The sequence below is a fragment of the Syngnathoides biaculeatus genome, chromosome 17, assembly GCF_019802595.1.
Source record: "Syngnathoides biaculeatus isolate LvHL_M chromosome 17, ASM1980259v1, whole genome shotgun sequence".
Lineage (NCBI taxonomy): Eukaryota > Metazoa > Chordata > Actinopteri > Syngnathiformes > Syngnathidae > Syngnathoides > Syngnathoides biaculeatus.
In genome coordinates, this window is record NC_084656.1 from 4,252,367 (window position 1) to 4,267,966 (window position 15,600).

The following is a 15,600-nucleotide window of genomic DNA, read 5'->3' on the forward strand; positions in this document are numbered from 1 at the left end:
CCCTACAACCAATATGTCAACGGCTGGGTTCGTGATGCGGCGGTATCCATTGTAAGCAACCAGTGTCTCCACACTGCTTAGGTTAGTGTACCGCACAATAAAATTTAAATATGTACCGCGTGATTACAATCAGCATTGTGTTAAATTATGTTGATTATACCAACGAAAGAGGTGTAGATTATTATTTTCGTTTTTGTTACCGAGAGGGAGAGAGAGAGAGGTTCGACCGGGACGAGTCCTAAGTGGAGCCCGCACCTTTTTCTCCACTTCCACGGCTACATTTTTAACTCAAGTCACGAAACACCTAGCGGTGCGGTAACTCGTTTTTGCAAACTTATTATAGTAAAACAGAAAATACAGATTTTGGAGACATGCATTGCATTCACACACAAGTATTATGTAGGGCCTTGGCCCAAAGGAATACTTCTCCATCACAGAATTTAGTTATTGCTTAGTAAGTATGAAATTCTAAAAGGTATCCAGTACTTACCAAGAACAACATGCTCCGAGGAAATTCAGATTTAAGGGAATTACTTTGGTGCTAGATTGGCTCTGCTAAAAGGACACAGCCACAACTGTCGCCGTTTGATTGCTAACTGCTAAGTTTTCTTGCACTAGTTCTTGATCACAACTGGCAGTCGAAAGAAAGATGCTTTACAATGCCCACTTTCGTTTGAACAACCGATAACATAGCAGTTTGCTCCCATTCAAACGCCTTTCTGAAATGATTCCTTCTTAGTTACTGTTAAGTAAGTTTCTTTCGGCTTGTCCCTTTCAGGGCCGCCACAGTGTGTCATCTCAGGTGAATGCACATATATGTTTGGCACAATTTTTAATGCTGGATGCCCTTCCTGACGCAACCCTTCTCAGGGAGTGGAGGGCCCAGGGGGATATGAACCCACAACCCCTGGTTTACCAAACCAGTGCTCTAACCAGTGAGCTACGGGGCCTCCTTAGTTACTGTTTATCTACTTGAATTTACCAAACCGAGATGGCGCCTGCGTTCTAAATCATCCCCCACTTCAGGTCCTCTGAGACTATATACGATCTAACTTGAATCCAATTGAAAATCTATGGAAAAAAGTGAAACTGCAGGTCTACAAAAGAAGCCCACTGAACCTTCAAAATTTGAAGACTTCTTGTGCCGAGCAGTGGGCCAAAATCACAACAGAGCAATGCATCAGACTAGTTTCCTCATACAGAAGGTTCCCTGAACCTGTGGAAGATTAGGGAAGTATTATATAAATTCCTCTTGCCATGTTCAGTATTTTTTCCTGTGTCATTTCACATGACGACACACGATTTAATTTCTGAGTTCATTCGTCCTATTTTCTCTGGATGGATTTCTTAGGTTGTTCCCAACATTTGGTGAAAATTTCAGGTCAAATGCACCTTTGGATATATATTTAATGAGAAAAATGGTGAAGTGTTAAATTTTTCAGTCACTGTGTGTGTGCGCATGTGTGTGTATGGCTACTTTGAATGTACCAAGGCGGAGGTTAGGGTAAATTTTCCACGTGCTCACTGCACTCTTGAAAATGGCTTCCCTGAGTTAAAATCCTGGCTGGAGGAGGTAAATTTGGATAATCTTTTAAACATTTCAAACTTCAGATTTTCCATATTGATGTATTTTTTTGTAATATACTGCATGGTAGCATGGTGATGAAGTTGTAAAGCATTGGCCTCACAGTTCTGAGGGCCGGGGTTGAAATCCTGGCCCCGCCTGTGGGAATTTTGCATGTTCTTCCTGTGCCTGCGTGGGTTTCCTCCCACATCCCAAAAACATGCAACATTATTTGGACTCTATAAATTGCCCCTAGGTGTGATTGTGAGTGCGACTGTTGTCTGTCTCCGTGTGCCCTGTGATTGGCTGGTAACAAGTTCAGGGTGTATCCCGCCTCCTGCCCGTTGACAGCTGGGATAGGCTCCAGCACTCCCCGTGACCCTTGTGAGGATAAGCGACTAAGAAAATGGATGGATGGATGGATGGACGGGTGGATGGATGTTTTAGAGTATATAGTCAAAAACAATGCTCCTGCAAATACACACAATAACACCGTCCATATCAAAATTTCTCTGGCCCTGAAGTGGACACTGAACTGTTAAATGTTCTTTAAAATATGTTTTGTGGAACTTGCCCAATTTGTTACTTTTTGACTGTGAGTTCTGTTGGTTTTAGATACAGTGCATATATCAGATATATCATTTTTGAGTACCCAGCCTCCTGCCCAATGACAGCTGGGATTGGCTCTGGCACCGCCACAATCCTCGTGAGGATAAGCAGCTCAGAAAATGGATGGATGGATATATTGTGTGTTTTAGGCCATGAAAAAAAGTTTTAAAATAGTAATGGCCTCTAATGAGTTTATTTTGATAGCATTTTAATGTGCCGTTTAAGGTTAAAACAAAAACAAACAAACAAACAAACAAAAGATTCCCTTACTAAATGCAAATGGATCTTTCAAACAAGATGCCTCAAATTCCATACTCTCTTTGACCTAATTGCTTAATGCATCCCTGTAGCTATGGCGAGAACATAGCTTTGTGTGTGCTGTCATTAAAATAAACCTTGAATTGCTGTAATTAGGTTGTTTTGCATCCCCCGCCAGTCGATTGTAATTGTTATACAATCTCTCCATAAACAATCAAGAATAGAGATTCACAAGCAAAGTCGTATTTAGACATTATTTAATAAATTTTTTTCGTTCAAATAAACTTTTATATTGAAATTAAAATCAATTTTCTCACCAATCTAAAGCAATTCTGAACACAGGGTACAGTGTGAGATGTAAAGAGTGTATTTCCCATTAGTTGTGAAGATGTGTTGCGTTTGTGTGTGTATGCTTTATAGTAAACGCAAAGCCGGTGGACCACTGTAGGGACTAAGTATGCTCCATCCCATCTGCTCCTTCTGAATGTCAATGTATTCCATCACATCCTAAGGGAACTGTGGGTAATGTCGTTCACGCTTAATTGGGTGACAAATCCAACAAACATGATTGTAAACACCCTTGAAAGCGATACCTTGACATTTTGATTTCAGTCTGTTCTGTGTTTCATTGTTACAGACATGTTGATGCTGCAGGGCAGTGGTTGAGTCCGGCCCCTATTTTAGGTGGGCTCAAGCCCACCCAAATCTTGCATTTATGCACCCTATGAAATCGTCCTCAACTTAAATTGAAGAAAAATGTACATGTAGCTCAGCGGAAAATCATACACACCATTACTGAGTGGGAACTGAACCCACGCTGAACTCACTTCCCTGGCATTAAAAATAAAGTAAACCTCGTGAAAATCCGTTGAGAAATGGGAAAGCTATGACTTGATTACAATGTCCATGCATTGTCCTGGAAGGGAACATCAACCTTTCCAGCATAACACATCGGTTAGTTGGGTTACGACAGCGTGCTGCCGTATACTCTTCATATCTCTGGTCAGAACTGCTACACACATTTGCAGCTGTATTAAGGCTAATGAGTGGATAAATTTTGATTTACAAGCCTGACACAATCTATGAAATGACAGATGACCACACAGTGACGCTTCAATGATCCTCCTGAATTGCTCTGTTATATGTCACCACTGACTTGGCAGTGGCTTGTAATAACGTGTACTGCATAGCTATTAGCTAATAAGTTATTTAGGCATTTGGAGCTATTTCTAGTCAATTGTCTACACCTGAAGACTAGCTAAAAATGCTTTCATTGTAATATTCTTTATTTCTGAGATGAAATACTGTTATACTATTTTTTCATTATGTTACAAAAGGTCTGTGTTTTTTTGACAATAAACCATCCATCCATCCATTTTCTTTGCCGCTTATCCTCTCGAGGGTCACGGAGAGTGCTGGAGCCTATCCAAGCTGTCAACGGGCAGGAGGCGGGGTAGACTTTGAATTGGTTGCTAGCCAATCTCAGGGCACATGTAGACAAACAACAGTCGCACTCACAATCACACCTAGGGCCAATTTAGACCATACCTTAATAATGTATTGAATAAACGGATATCATAATCATAAATAATAATACCAACAATTATTAATATAATATGTGTGCCGGCACAGTACATGTCTGGTTAAAACACACCTACCTCACAGTTTCAAATCCTGGGGCCACCTGTCTCAAGTTTGCATATTCTCCCTGTGCCTGTGTGAGTTTTCTCCAGCGACTCCTGTTTCCTCCCACAACCCCAAAACATCCACTCTAAATTTCCCATAGATGCGAATGTGAGTGTGAAAGGTTTTTGTGCATATGTGCCCTGCTTATTGGTTGCCGTGCAGGGTGTAGCTTGCCTCTTCCCCGAAGATGGCTGGGAGAGGCTCCAGCACCCCTGTGACCATAGTGAGGATAAGAAGTACAGAAAAATCGATGGATGGATAGTAATTATAGTACTATTCATAATAACATAATTACAAGGAAACTGCAGAACTGTACCCGGATAAAACCCACATGGGCAAGGGGGAAAACATAAAAATTTTACACAGGTGAAGCTGGATTTGAAGCCTTGTCCCCAGAGTTGTGAAGCAGATGTGCACACCAGTGTTTCAATATTAGGTGCTGTGTGTGTATTAGCCATCCATCCATCCATTTTCTGAGTCACTTATCCTCACGAGTGTCGTGGGAGAGCTGGAGCCAATCACAGCTGTCATCGGACAGTTGGCAGGGTACACCCTGAACTAGTCGCCAGCCAATCGCAAGGCACGTGGAGACAAACAGTCACAGTCACAATCGTAGAGAGGCCCAATTTAAAGTCTCCAATTGATGTTGCATATTTTTGGGAAGTGGGAGGAAACTGGAGTGCCCTGATAAAACCCACGCAGGCACGGGGAGAAGATGCAAAGGTGGGGCTGGGATTTGAACCAGAGTCCTCAGAAATATAAGGCCAACGCCCTACAGCTGTTCCACCATGCCGCCTGTGTGTATATTAATGAGGGGAAAAATTGATACGTTGGAGAACTTCCAAATTACAAAAAAAATATTTCCGTAATAAAACAACAAAACTCTTTGAGTTTCTTGACCTTGAGAAGATTCTTTGTAAGGAAAACTTAACTATAAGTCACCCAAATGAAAAATTGAAATCTAATTTTTTTTTATGTTCTGTAAATTTAAAATCATATGCTTATTGAATGTCAGGTTGCAAATTAATTGTGTAATTAATTGTCATTAAAATGTCCCATAAATCATAGTACATGGGAATGCATCCAGTTCAATATTAGACTGGAGAAAGGGACCCAAAAAGATTTCCCACCCCACCTGTGTGGAGTAGGCATGCTCTCCACATCCCTGCATCGGTTTTCTCCGGCCACTCCGGTTTCCTCCTAAATCCTCAAAACGTGCATGAATTGAAGTATCTAAATTGGTCCAAGGTGTGATTGTGAGTGCAACTTTTATCTGTCTCTGTGTGCCCTGCAATTAGCTGGCAAACATTTCAGCGTGTACTCTACCATCTTCCCAATGACAGGTGGAAAAGGCTTCAGCACTCCCGTCACTCTCGTGAGGATAAACGGCTAAGAAAATGAATGGATGGATGGGTGGATGGATGTTTTAGAGTATATAGGCCCTGTAGCTCAGTGGTTAGAGCACTGGTTTGGTAAACCAGGGGTTGTGGGTTCGTATCCCACTAGGGCCTCCACTCCCTGAGAAGGGTTGCGTCAGGAAGGGCATCCGGCGTAAAAATTGTGCCAAATGTATATGTGCGTTCATCTGAGATGACACGCTGTGGCGACCCCGAAAGGGACAAACTGAAAGAAACTTACTAGTCAAAACCAATGCTCCTGCAAATACACACAATAACACCATCCATATCAAAATTTCTCTGGCCCTGAAGTGGACACTGAACTGTTAAATGTTCTTTAAAATATGTTTTGTGGAACTTGCCCAATTTGTTACTTTTTGACTGTGAGTTCTGTTGGTTTTAGATACAGTGCATATATCAGATATATAATTTTTGGGTGATCAATATATCTGAATGTGTGAATGCTCTTGTGTGTGTCCGTGAGTCTGCATCCATTTATGTGAGGTACCTGCTTCATAGGTGGTAGCATGTGCTGTCATACTCCAAGTACTGGATTTTCGACCTTTGGTTACCATCACAGCAAACTCGTACATCGTGTTTGGTTTGAGGCCAGTGACGGTATGGCTGAGGGTAGTAGTGTCTGCAGACTGGACATCAAAGGTAACAGTTTAGTGATTGCATTCTTAAAATATATACAAAGAAATGGAGACATTCCTTGGCTGTTCATATCCAGTCAAAAATAACAGTGTACTTTGAGAGAATAAAGAAGAAGTCTTCAGTCCCATTTGATTTTTGTTTTAGTAGTGCTAAAAATGATGTGAATTTGAATTGGTAGAATTCCAAAGGCCAAGCAAGCTCTGACAAAAAATGAAACCAAATCATTGACTGTTTTTTTGTCTCGCTAATGCACCAAGAAAGATATTGTGAGGCATGTGTTCGTTTGTCTGCAAACCATCTTTTCACTCTCTCTGATATCCACCATTAATTGTACAGCAGAGCCTTGATGGAGATGAGCCAAAATGTCTGAGCAAAAAGAAAGAAAAAAAAATACTATTTTTCTGATCTGTGTTAACATTTCTAGATGAGTGTGCAATTGTAATGCAATTTCATTTCATTTCAATGTCATCCTATTACAATGAATATTAATGTTTTTTTTAAATGTTTTGTAGTCAAATATGTTTTTGTTTTTTTCCCGCATTTGAGAAATGTGGTTTTTTTGTTTTTTGCTAATCTATAACCTTAATTCCTATTCCATCAACATACTGTAATTAATTTTACATATTCCCATCTTAAGAACACAATTTGCATACTCTGCATGTACAGTTTATTAAAAATTTGATTTTAAACCACTTGTGATTGCACATATTGAAGTGCAAGAAAGTTATGTGGCTATAAATGCTCACTGCTTTTTATAGGGAACCTACAATGTGGTATGAGTATGAAAAATGTATTCTGTCCATTGCTATTCAATTATATAATGTGGGCATACAATAAACACATGGAGAAATAAGCCAGCTCTCTGTCATAAAAAGCCTGCATAAAAGCGATACCTGTAACGCCAACCCGTACAAAAAAGTTGATAATAATCAGTCTCTTGGCAGAAAGTGTAAAATATGGAGGAGAAGCTTTCCTGCTCTTTATGACAAATATTTTCTTTTATGCTGAGTCTCGTGTAGTTACCCTCCAATCTCCTGTCTGAAAGTCAGTAATGGAGAACATCTGCAGTTTAAATGTGTGTGTACCTTGTACTTGCCGCTGGTGGAGTAGCTGGTCTTCCATTTGACGGAGTAGTAGCGCGCCTCAGATGACTTCTGGTTCTTGGTCATGGAATTGTCAGCCCATGAAACACGTACTGAGTCCGAGGAGAGAGACACAGCTTGGACCCCAACAGGGGGTATCATGGGTGTGCTGGTGTCTGGCATGGGAGTCGGGTATTTATCAAAGAGATGGAAAAGGTCATCCTCAGATGGGTCAATGGGGTCTGATGTATGGTTGATAACATGACCAGGTGATGTGAGGTATATTCACAGCGTAATTAATGTGGCCCGATGATTTGTATGGGTAGGCCAGGCATACATTACATGTATGTATTTTGTTATTTGGGAACATATGTTATAAAAGGAAATACATGATTATTTGGAATGTTAGTTAAAGATGTCGGGAAAATGAAAGCATGCCAGATGTGGAGGAGTGACAGAAGGAAAAGGGAGAGAAAACAATTATGGAGAGAAAAAGACAACAATAAGAGGAAAGTTGGAGACAAGGGTTATAACTATGAGCAAGAACAAAAGACATACTGGAGACACAGACGAACAGTTCTAAAGTTCAACATGAAAAAAAAATACTCAAGTCCTATACTGTGATGTATAAATTGTGATTTAGGAAACCAAATGTGTTTTTTTTCCACCTTGTGTTACTGTGATATGAATAAAAATGATGTGCTTTAGTACTGCTTCTGTGGCAGCAGTTGCAGGATAGGCAAACAAGGGCGGGACTGGATTATCAGAAAACCTTTAATTAGGCGCGGATTTTCTTTAACAAACTTTGAAATGTAACTTTTTGAAAAGAAGTTTGAAGCTTAATACTTCTTCACAAAATGATGGTATTTTAGTCATGAATGATGAAAATATTTCAGTACACACACCATCATTTCCCAGATATCATAAGAATTCTTGGTCACTATCTGTACCAATAAAAACAATCTGTTTGAATCAGTGTCTTCAGTCCGTCAAAGAGTGTGCTCCCTTTATGTGCATTCAGAAAAAAAAATGCATTTGAGCCATTTTATTAATCGGGCAATAAAGAACAGCAGAATGGGGTTGTGCAAGAGATTCCAATTAAGAATAAGTTTGCTTAATTTTCTTTGATTTTTTTTCCCACTATATTTTTAAAAAAAATATTCGGCCATCCATTTTTTGAGCGGCTATCCTCCCAATGATTACAGGAGTGCTGGAGCATTTCCCAGCTACCTTTGGGCTGGGGCCGTCGTGAAACCCTGAAATGGTTGCCAGGCAATCATAGGGCACAGAAAAGACACGATCATTCACACCCACATTCATACCTATGGGGAAATTAGTGTCTTCAATTCGGTATATGTATGTACACATAATCTATATAGGAATTGCAGTTCTTGTTAATTTAGCCAGATTGACCACATTGGTTAGTTACCTTGTCTATAGTTGGGTTCTCAAACTGGCAGCCCAGGGGGATATGCGGCCCCCGAGATGATGTTTTGCAGCCCCCACTTTACTATTAAAGTTTAATATTCGTGCAGCCCTGTTTTTTTTATTTTTTTAAATGAATGGCACTTTTACAGTGTTGTGTGCGGAGCTGACAAAATTACTGATGACGGTGGCGTATATGGCTCTTCGAGGGCGTGACATTGACCATGCTTGATACAACCAGAGAAACAGGCCAAGCATCTGCAGCCCACCCTCAGCCAGATTCTGGCTCCAGAGGTCCCAACGTAAATTGAGTTTGAGATTCCTGGTCTATAGTATAAGGCCTAATGGACATATTTTAGACAGAGCAGACTATTCATATTTTATTAATTTATTTTTAACTATTTAGTATATTATAACACCGTAGGACTGAAAGGAATACTATTTCAGGTATGTCGTATGTCATGTATGTATAACACAACTGACAATAAAGAACGTGAACTTTTTGGTCACGAGGCACAGATACCAACACGAAGCTCGCATACTCACACATAGTCTTCTGCAACAAACTGCCAAATTAAGACATGACACATGAGCCTTAAATACATGACATCATTATCCTCAATGAGGCACAGGTGAGGAACTGCACCCAGGAGCAGTCGCACACATGACAGTGATATGACCACACCCCTGACACCTTGCCCCCATAAAATATATATAGAGTGTCCCCCCGTTATTCACAGGGGCTATGTTCCTTAGTCCCCTGCAAATACTAAAAATCAGCAAATAATGGATGCAGGATTAATACCGACTGGTTTCTCTGTCAACATGCATGCCAGCACGGGTTTAGTCTGCATATAAATTACCATATGATGGCGCTCATGAGGCAATGAGGAACAATTGCAGTTGACATCTGTAAGCAGAAGAAGCTTAACACACTGCATGTGTAGGTAGGTCATTACTGACGATGTTATACACAGTCACAGTGTCACATCGAAACTAAAATGATCATGCCACAGCAAGCAGAGTAGCATAACTAGCAAATAATAAAAGAAAATAATGACTCACAAAATAATTGACACAAAACATGCCCTTTTAACATAATTTACATCCTGCCAGCATGCAAGTGTGCCACTGAGGAGCTCCATAGTATAGCAGCAAAAGATAAAACAGATGCGATGATAGATGTCCTTATAGAGCTGGAATGAGCACAGCAGAGTGTAGAATACAATTTTACAAGAATGGTGTGCTTATTCCAGCTTTGATAGCTCAGATCTATGAACAGTTAAGCCTTGTAAAATGAGAAACATAGAGACAAAGAAAAATGCTATAAAACCACGCTGGTTCGGGTTCACAGAATTTAATTGGAGCTCGGGGTTATTACTCGAGTCCTTGTTTATGACTGAGAACAACAGAAAAGTTCAGAACTTTAAAGTATACGAGCTGGAGGACATTTCACCTACCGCTGGGGCAAACACTTGCATGTTACTTAAAGAGTGGAGCTGAATTGGGGAGGAAAGACAATTTTGTGTGCCTTTTAATCAAACAAAGTTGTATTTTTTGCTGATTTAATCCAGCTCTCTTTTAAAATCATTGTTGGGGTAGACTGGTAATTGGTAAAGGCAGTTTTTACACAGCTGACAGTTCTGCCATCCTACACATTCACATCAAGGTTTATCGTTCCAGAGCACAAAATGGCAAGTAAAATTGGACTGGGCAGGCAGACTGGCAGTGTAAATCATTATTACTGAATCCTTCATTTGCATTGTGTGGCTCAAAATATGTTTTGGGAAAACATTTTGAAAGAAATAAAACCCAAAATGTGGGGATTTCATCATTACTCTTGAATATAATCTCCCTTTTTCTCAACACTGAACAAGGACAAGTACATGTGTTTGTATATCTGCAACAAAAAATATCACTCTTGATACACAAAGGTGAAAAAACCATCGCATAACAGAAGAACATAACATCTCTTCCAATGGATCCAATGCCACCTTTTCGTCCATTTTTTATTCTGTATGTATCTGGTCTGACAAAAAAATTTCAACCAGCACAATATTATGGTACTCGTCAAACATGGCAACAAAATGAGATAAAAACTGGTACACCCCAAAGACAGATCACCACACGTGTAGAAAATAGATCTGGTCAAGTGCAGTGAGAAACGGACATTGGGGAAGAGGAGACGCATGGCAAAACAGAGGGGGAACTTGTCAGGTCAAGACTCAGACCCTACTATAACCTCCAAAAGAAATAGGACTCTTTGGAGGACAAAAATATGTGTATTCTGGTTATGGAAGACATGGATAGAAGGAGCGGTGAGAGAGGGCTTATATACAATGGAGAAGTGAGCTCACGACATCACTTCATCACATCACCATCATCTTCTACTTATAATGCCGTCCTTTCAGGCGCTCTGAAACCTGTGGCCAATGTAAGACTAATATGGCTAAAATACAGATTTCGATGTAATCTGCAAGCAAGGTGTAGTTTAAAACTTGGAGGTAGACATACAGTAAGAGCTGAATCTTATGGAGGTACACGACATCAGTTACATTAGTCACTCAGCCACTTAATAGAAGCTTGAGTTAGAACAGAATACTGATGAAGACTGGACTATTCCTGCTACTCCCACTTTCTTCTGTCATTATTCTCTACATGTCGCCCTCTTACGCATGCTCATTTCCCCCTTCTTGTTCTTCCTGTTTCCCCGTCCCTCTTTTCTTCTACTACCGTTGCTCACATTTCCTTCATTCCTTCTGCCTCAACAAATTTCATATTTAACCTTTTTTCCCCAGTCTTTGTTTACCCTTACATGTCCTTGTTTTGTTGCTTGTTTAATGTTCTCGCTTAATTCCTTCAGGTCACTCGATGCCCCAAACTCATCTGTTCCCCTGCCCCATCTTTTCCTGTCATCACCGTTTAAAAAGCTGTGTCTCAGTAGAGAGTGGGTGGTGAGTTGTGGACAAGACAGTTTATTAATGATGATCTATCTGCAAATTTTGCCCAATAATGCTCATAAAAATGGGGGGGTGGGGTGGCACCATTATATGATTCAGTCTGTCCTACAAAAACTTTGCCTGTGAGCGAGAGAAATGTTTTTTAAGTCCCTGCTCCCCAACCCCTTTACAATGTTAGCCAAATGTTAAATTAAACTTTTTTTATGTGAGTTGATGTGGAGTGGGGGTGAGGTGGGAAGCTTTCTTGCATCAGGGTCTGGCGGCTTTTGGCCTTTTGGGAATGTCAATATTCCTCGCGTGTTAGGTTATGTTTTGTCTTCACAAATGTGAGCACGTGTATTTGTTTTGTTCCATCTATTTTTTGGCGCTTACTTGCTAAGTTGGCATTCTGGGTAATATAAAGTATATGTCATGCTCCTGGATTCCAGCCAGGGCTGGGCGTTGCCAGCTAATCTGAAGGTGCACACCTGCGCCTCATGACCTTTGATTAAGACCCAGTACATATAGGACCCGGGGGACGACTATTACTCTGCTAGATCGTTGCCTCTCATGCCTCGTTCCCGCACTACCGTACTCCTGACGTCTACCTCCCGTGTACCGACCAACGCCTGTCTCCCGACCTACCCCGTAAGCCTGCCGTTACTGATCTTGCTGCTTGTTTGGACTGACTCCCTGGTAACCGACATTGGAATGAATAAAGGCTTATTCCGCACTGCTTACCTCTCACCTGAGTCGTGCATTTGGGTCCACCCCCGAGTCTCGTCCGTGACAGAACGATCTAGCCAAGAACATGGACCCAGCCGACTCTGAAGCCATTCGCCGTGCGCTGCAAGTGCAGGGCAAACGCCTGGGTGAGCAAGAGGCTGCTCTCCAGGGTATGACTCACCAGATCCAGGAGCTCTGCACCCAGCTGCAACCGTGGCTAGCCTCCCAAGCTAGCGCGGCCGCTCCTGTGCCTCCCCGTGCCACCATCACTCCGCTCTCTCGACCAGAGCGGTTCTCAGGCGACTCCGATAACGTCAAGCCCTTCCTGGCGCAGTGCGATCTCCACTTTGAGCTGCAAGCTTCCGCTTTTCCCACGGACCGCTCCCGGATCGCCTTCGTCATTTCCCACATGACAGGGAGGGCGGAGGCATGGGCCACCGCTGAGTGGAGCCGTAACTCGGAGACCTGCCGTTCATGGGCGAGCTTCGTCTGCGCGCTCACCCAGGTGTTCCAGTATGCGGCTCCGGAACGCCAGGCGGCGTCGTCACTCATGACAATTCGCCAGGGGCGTCGCCGCGTGTCCGACTACGCCATCGAGTTCCGGATTCGGGCTGCCGAGAGCCGCTGGAATGAGGAAGCCCTCCATGACGCGTTTTACGAGGGACTGTCCCCACAGATCCGTGGTCACCTCGTGGCCATGGATCTTCCGCCTTCGCTTAACTCCCTCATCGCATTGGCCCTTAAGGTGGACCAGCGCCTCACCGTGCAGAGACAGATGGAGGGCCTGAGGGAGGAGGAGAGGGAGAGTCGCAGTCCGGTTGTTTCCGCTTCCCGGCCACCCGTGTTGTCAGCTTCACCGGAAGCCATGCAAGTGGAGGGGCTTGGCAGCTCAGCGGAGGAGCGCTTACGTCGGCGACGAGAGGGACGCTGTTTTTACTGCGGGCGTTTGGGACACTTGATCGCCCGTTGCCCGACTCGACCAGGGCATTCTGACATCAGGATCGCTACTCCGGTGAGTGTGCGGTACACCGCGACGGGGTCAGGGAGGTCCCTTCTTCACCTAACCTTGGGAACGGACTCCCGTTCATGCTCTGTGACGGCTTTCATTGATTCTGGGTCGGAAGCAAATCTGATAAATCCCCGCGTGGTCGAGGAGCTGGGGGCAGCAACCTTTCCCACGCAACGTTTTCGTCACGCCTATGCCGCCAACGGCAAGTTTCTTTGTCGGGTTACACATCGCACTCAGACGCTACGTATGAGCTTTCCGGACGCTCACTCGGAGCATATTAGCTTTCATGTCTTCGACGCACGTAGTAGCGACATCATCTTGGGCAGCCCGTGGCTCAAAGAACATAATCCGCACATAGATTGGGCCACGGGTCAGATCAAGACTTGGGGAGAGGACTGTCTCAGTCGCTGTGTCGCTGTCCGGAGAGACAGGGGTATTCAAGTTGCGCCGGTTCGGCTAACAGAACCTAGTACCGCCCTGGACCTGACCGCAGTGCCCTCCTGCTACCATGACCTACGGGAGGTCTTCTTTGAATCTAAAGCAAAGTCTCTGCCGCCACATCGGTCATACGACTGCGCGATTGACCTCCTGCCAGGCACCTCTCCTCCCAGAGGGAAACTGTTCTCTTTAACCGGACCAGAGCATCAAGCCATGAGGGACTACATCGAGGACTCGCTGGCAGCCGGACTCATTCGCCCCTCATCCTCACCAGCCGGTGCGGGTTTTTTTTTTTGTCAAGAAGAAGGACTCCACGCTGCGACCCTGCATCGACTACCGAGGCCTGAACGACATCACAGTCAAGAACAGGTACCCTTTGCCGCTTATCTCTACAGCATTCGAACTCCTCCAGGGAGCCCGGATCTTCACCAAGTTCGACTTGCGCAGCGCTTACCACCTGGTGCGGATTCGGGAAGGGGATGAGTGGAAGACGGCGTTCAACACCCCCACAGGGCACTATGAGTATCTGGTGATGCCCTTCGGACTGACTAACGCTCCGGCCGTCTTTCAGAACTTCATTAACGACGTGCTTCGGGAGTTCCTGAACAGATCTGTCTTTGTTTATCTGGATGATATTCTCATCTTTTCAGCAGACCTAACCTCTCACATTCAACAAGTCAGAGAGGTGCTCCGGCGTCTGCAGCAGCACCAATTATACGTGAATATGGAGAAGTGTGAGTTCCATCGGGCATCCGTGTCCTTCCTGGGCTTCGTCCTGGCTGCGGGAGAGATACGGATGGATCCTGGGAAGGTCGACGCGGTGCTGCGGTGGCCTACCCCAACCAACAGGAGGGACGTACAGAGGTTTCTGGGATTTGCCAATTTCTATAGGAAATTCATAAGGAACTTCAGTTCCGTGGCCGCTCCTCTGCATTCGCTCACCTCGCCACATACCCTCTTCGACTGGTCCGGGACCTGCCAGGAGGCCTTCAGCAGGCTCAAGGCAAGTTTCACTACTGCGCCCGTTCTCATTATTCGGACCCAGATAACCAGTTTGTGGTGGAGGTGGATGCATCGAATTCAGGAATCGGAGCAGTCTTGTCGCAGAGGAGTCCCAGGGATGGAAGGATCCACCCGTGCGCGTTCCTGTCTAGAAAGTTGACCCCGGCAGAGAGGAACTACGACGTGGGAGATAGGGAACTGCTGGCGGTCAAGAGCGCGTTGGAGGAGTGGCGGCACCGGCTGGAGGGCTCGCAAGTACCGTTCGTTGTCTTCACGGACCATAAGAACCTTGAATACCTGAAGTCGGCGAAGAGGTTGAACGCCCGTCAGGCCAGGTGGGCCCTATTTTTCACCCGCTTCCACTTTAAGGTGTGTTTCCGCCCAGGCTCCAAAAACGGCAAGCCGGATGCACTCTCGCGGATCCACGAGGGAGGGCGCACGGATTCAGACGCCGCTACTATCCTGCCAGCGGGGTGCTTCGTGGCCGGTTTCACCTGGGCGATCGAGTCGTGGGTGAAGGAGGCTCTGGGAGAGACACCGTCACCCGCGGATTGTCCGTCGGGCCGCCTGTTCGTCATCCCATCTCTGCGGGGAGACGTCATCAACTGGGCCCATACCAACAAGACGGTCTGCCACCCGGGTATGGCGAAGACACGTTCAGTGGTCGAACAAAGGTTCTGGTGGCCTAACCTCAGCAAGGACGTAAGGGAGTTCGTCAACGCCTGCCCGGTGTGTGCTGCCAATAAGACTTCCCGCCTACGGCCCGTTGGTGAGTTGCAACCCCTGTCCATCCCCTTTCGTCCGTGGT

The 15,600-nt window shown here is 44.3% G+C and overlaps 1 protein-coding gene across 1 annotated transcript in view; it reads right to left on the bottom strand.

Annotated features, from left to right (window-relative positions):
• dcc (DCC netrin 1 receptor) overlaps positions 1 to 15,600 on the bottom strand; it is a 312,064-nt gene that overhangs the window by 81,058 nt on the left and 215,406 nt on the right. Inside the window, exons 18-19 of the mRNA XM_061802018.1 lie at positions 7,257 to 7,495; positions 6,023 to 6,161 (exon numbers count right to left, since the gene is read on the bottom strand). Coding sequence (XP_061658002.1) covers positions 6,023 to 6,161; positions 7,257 to 7,495 — 378 coding nt within the window. The remainder of the gene's footprint in view (positions 1 to 6,022; positions 6,162 to 7,256; positions 7,496 to 15,600) is intronic.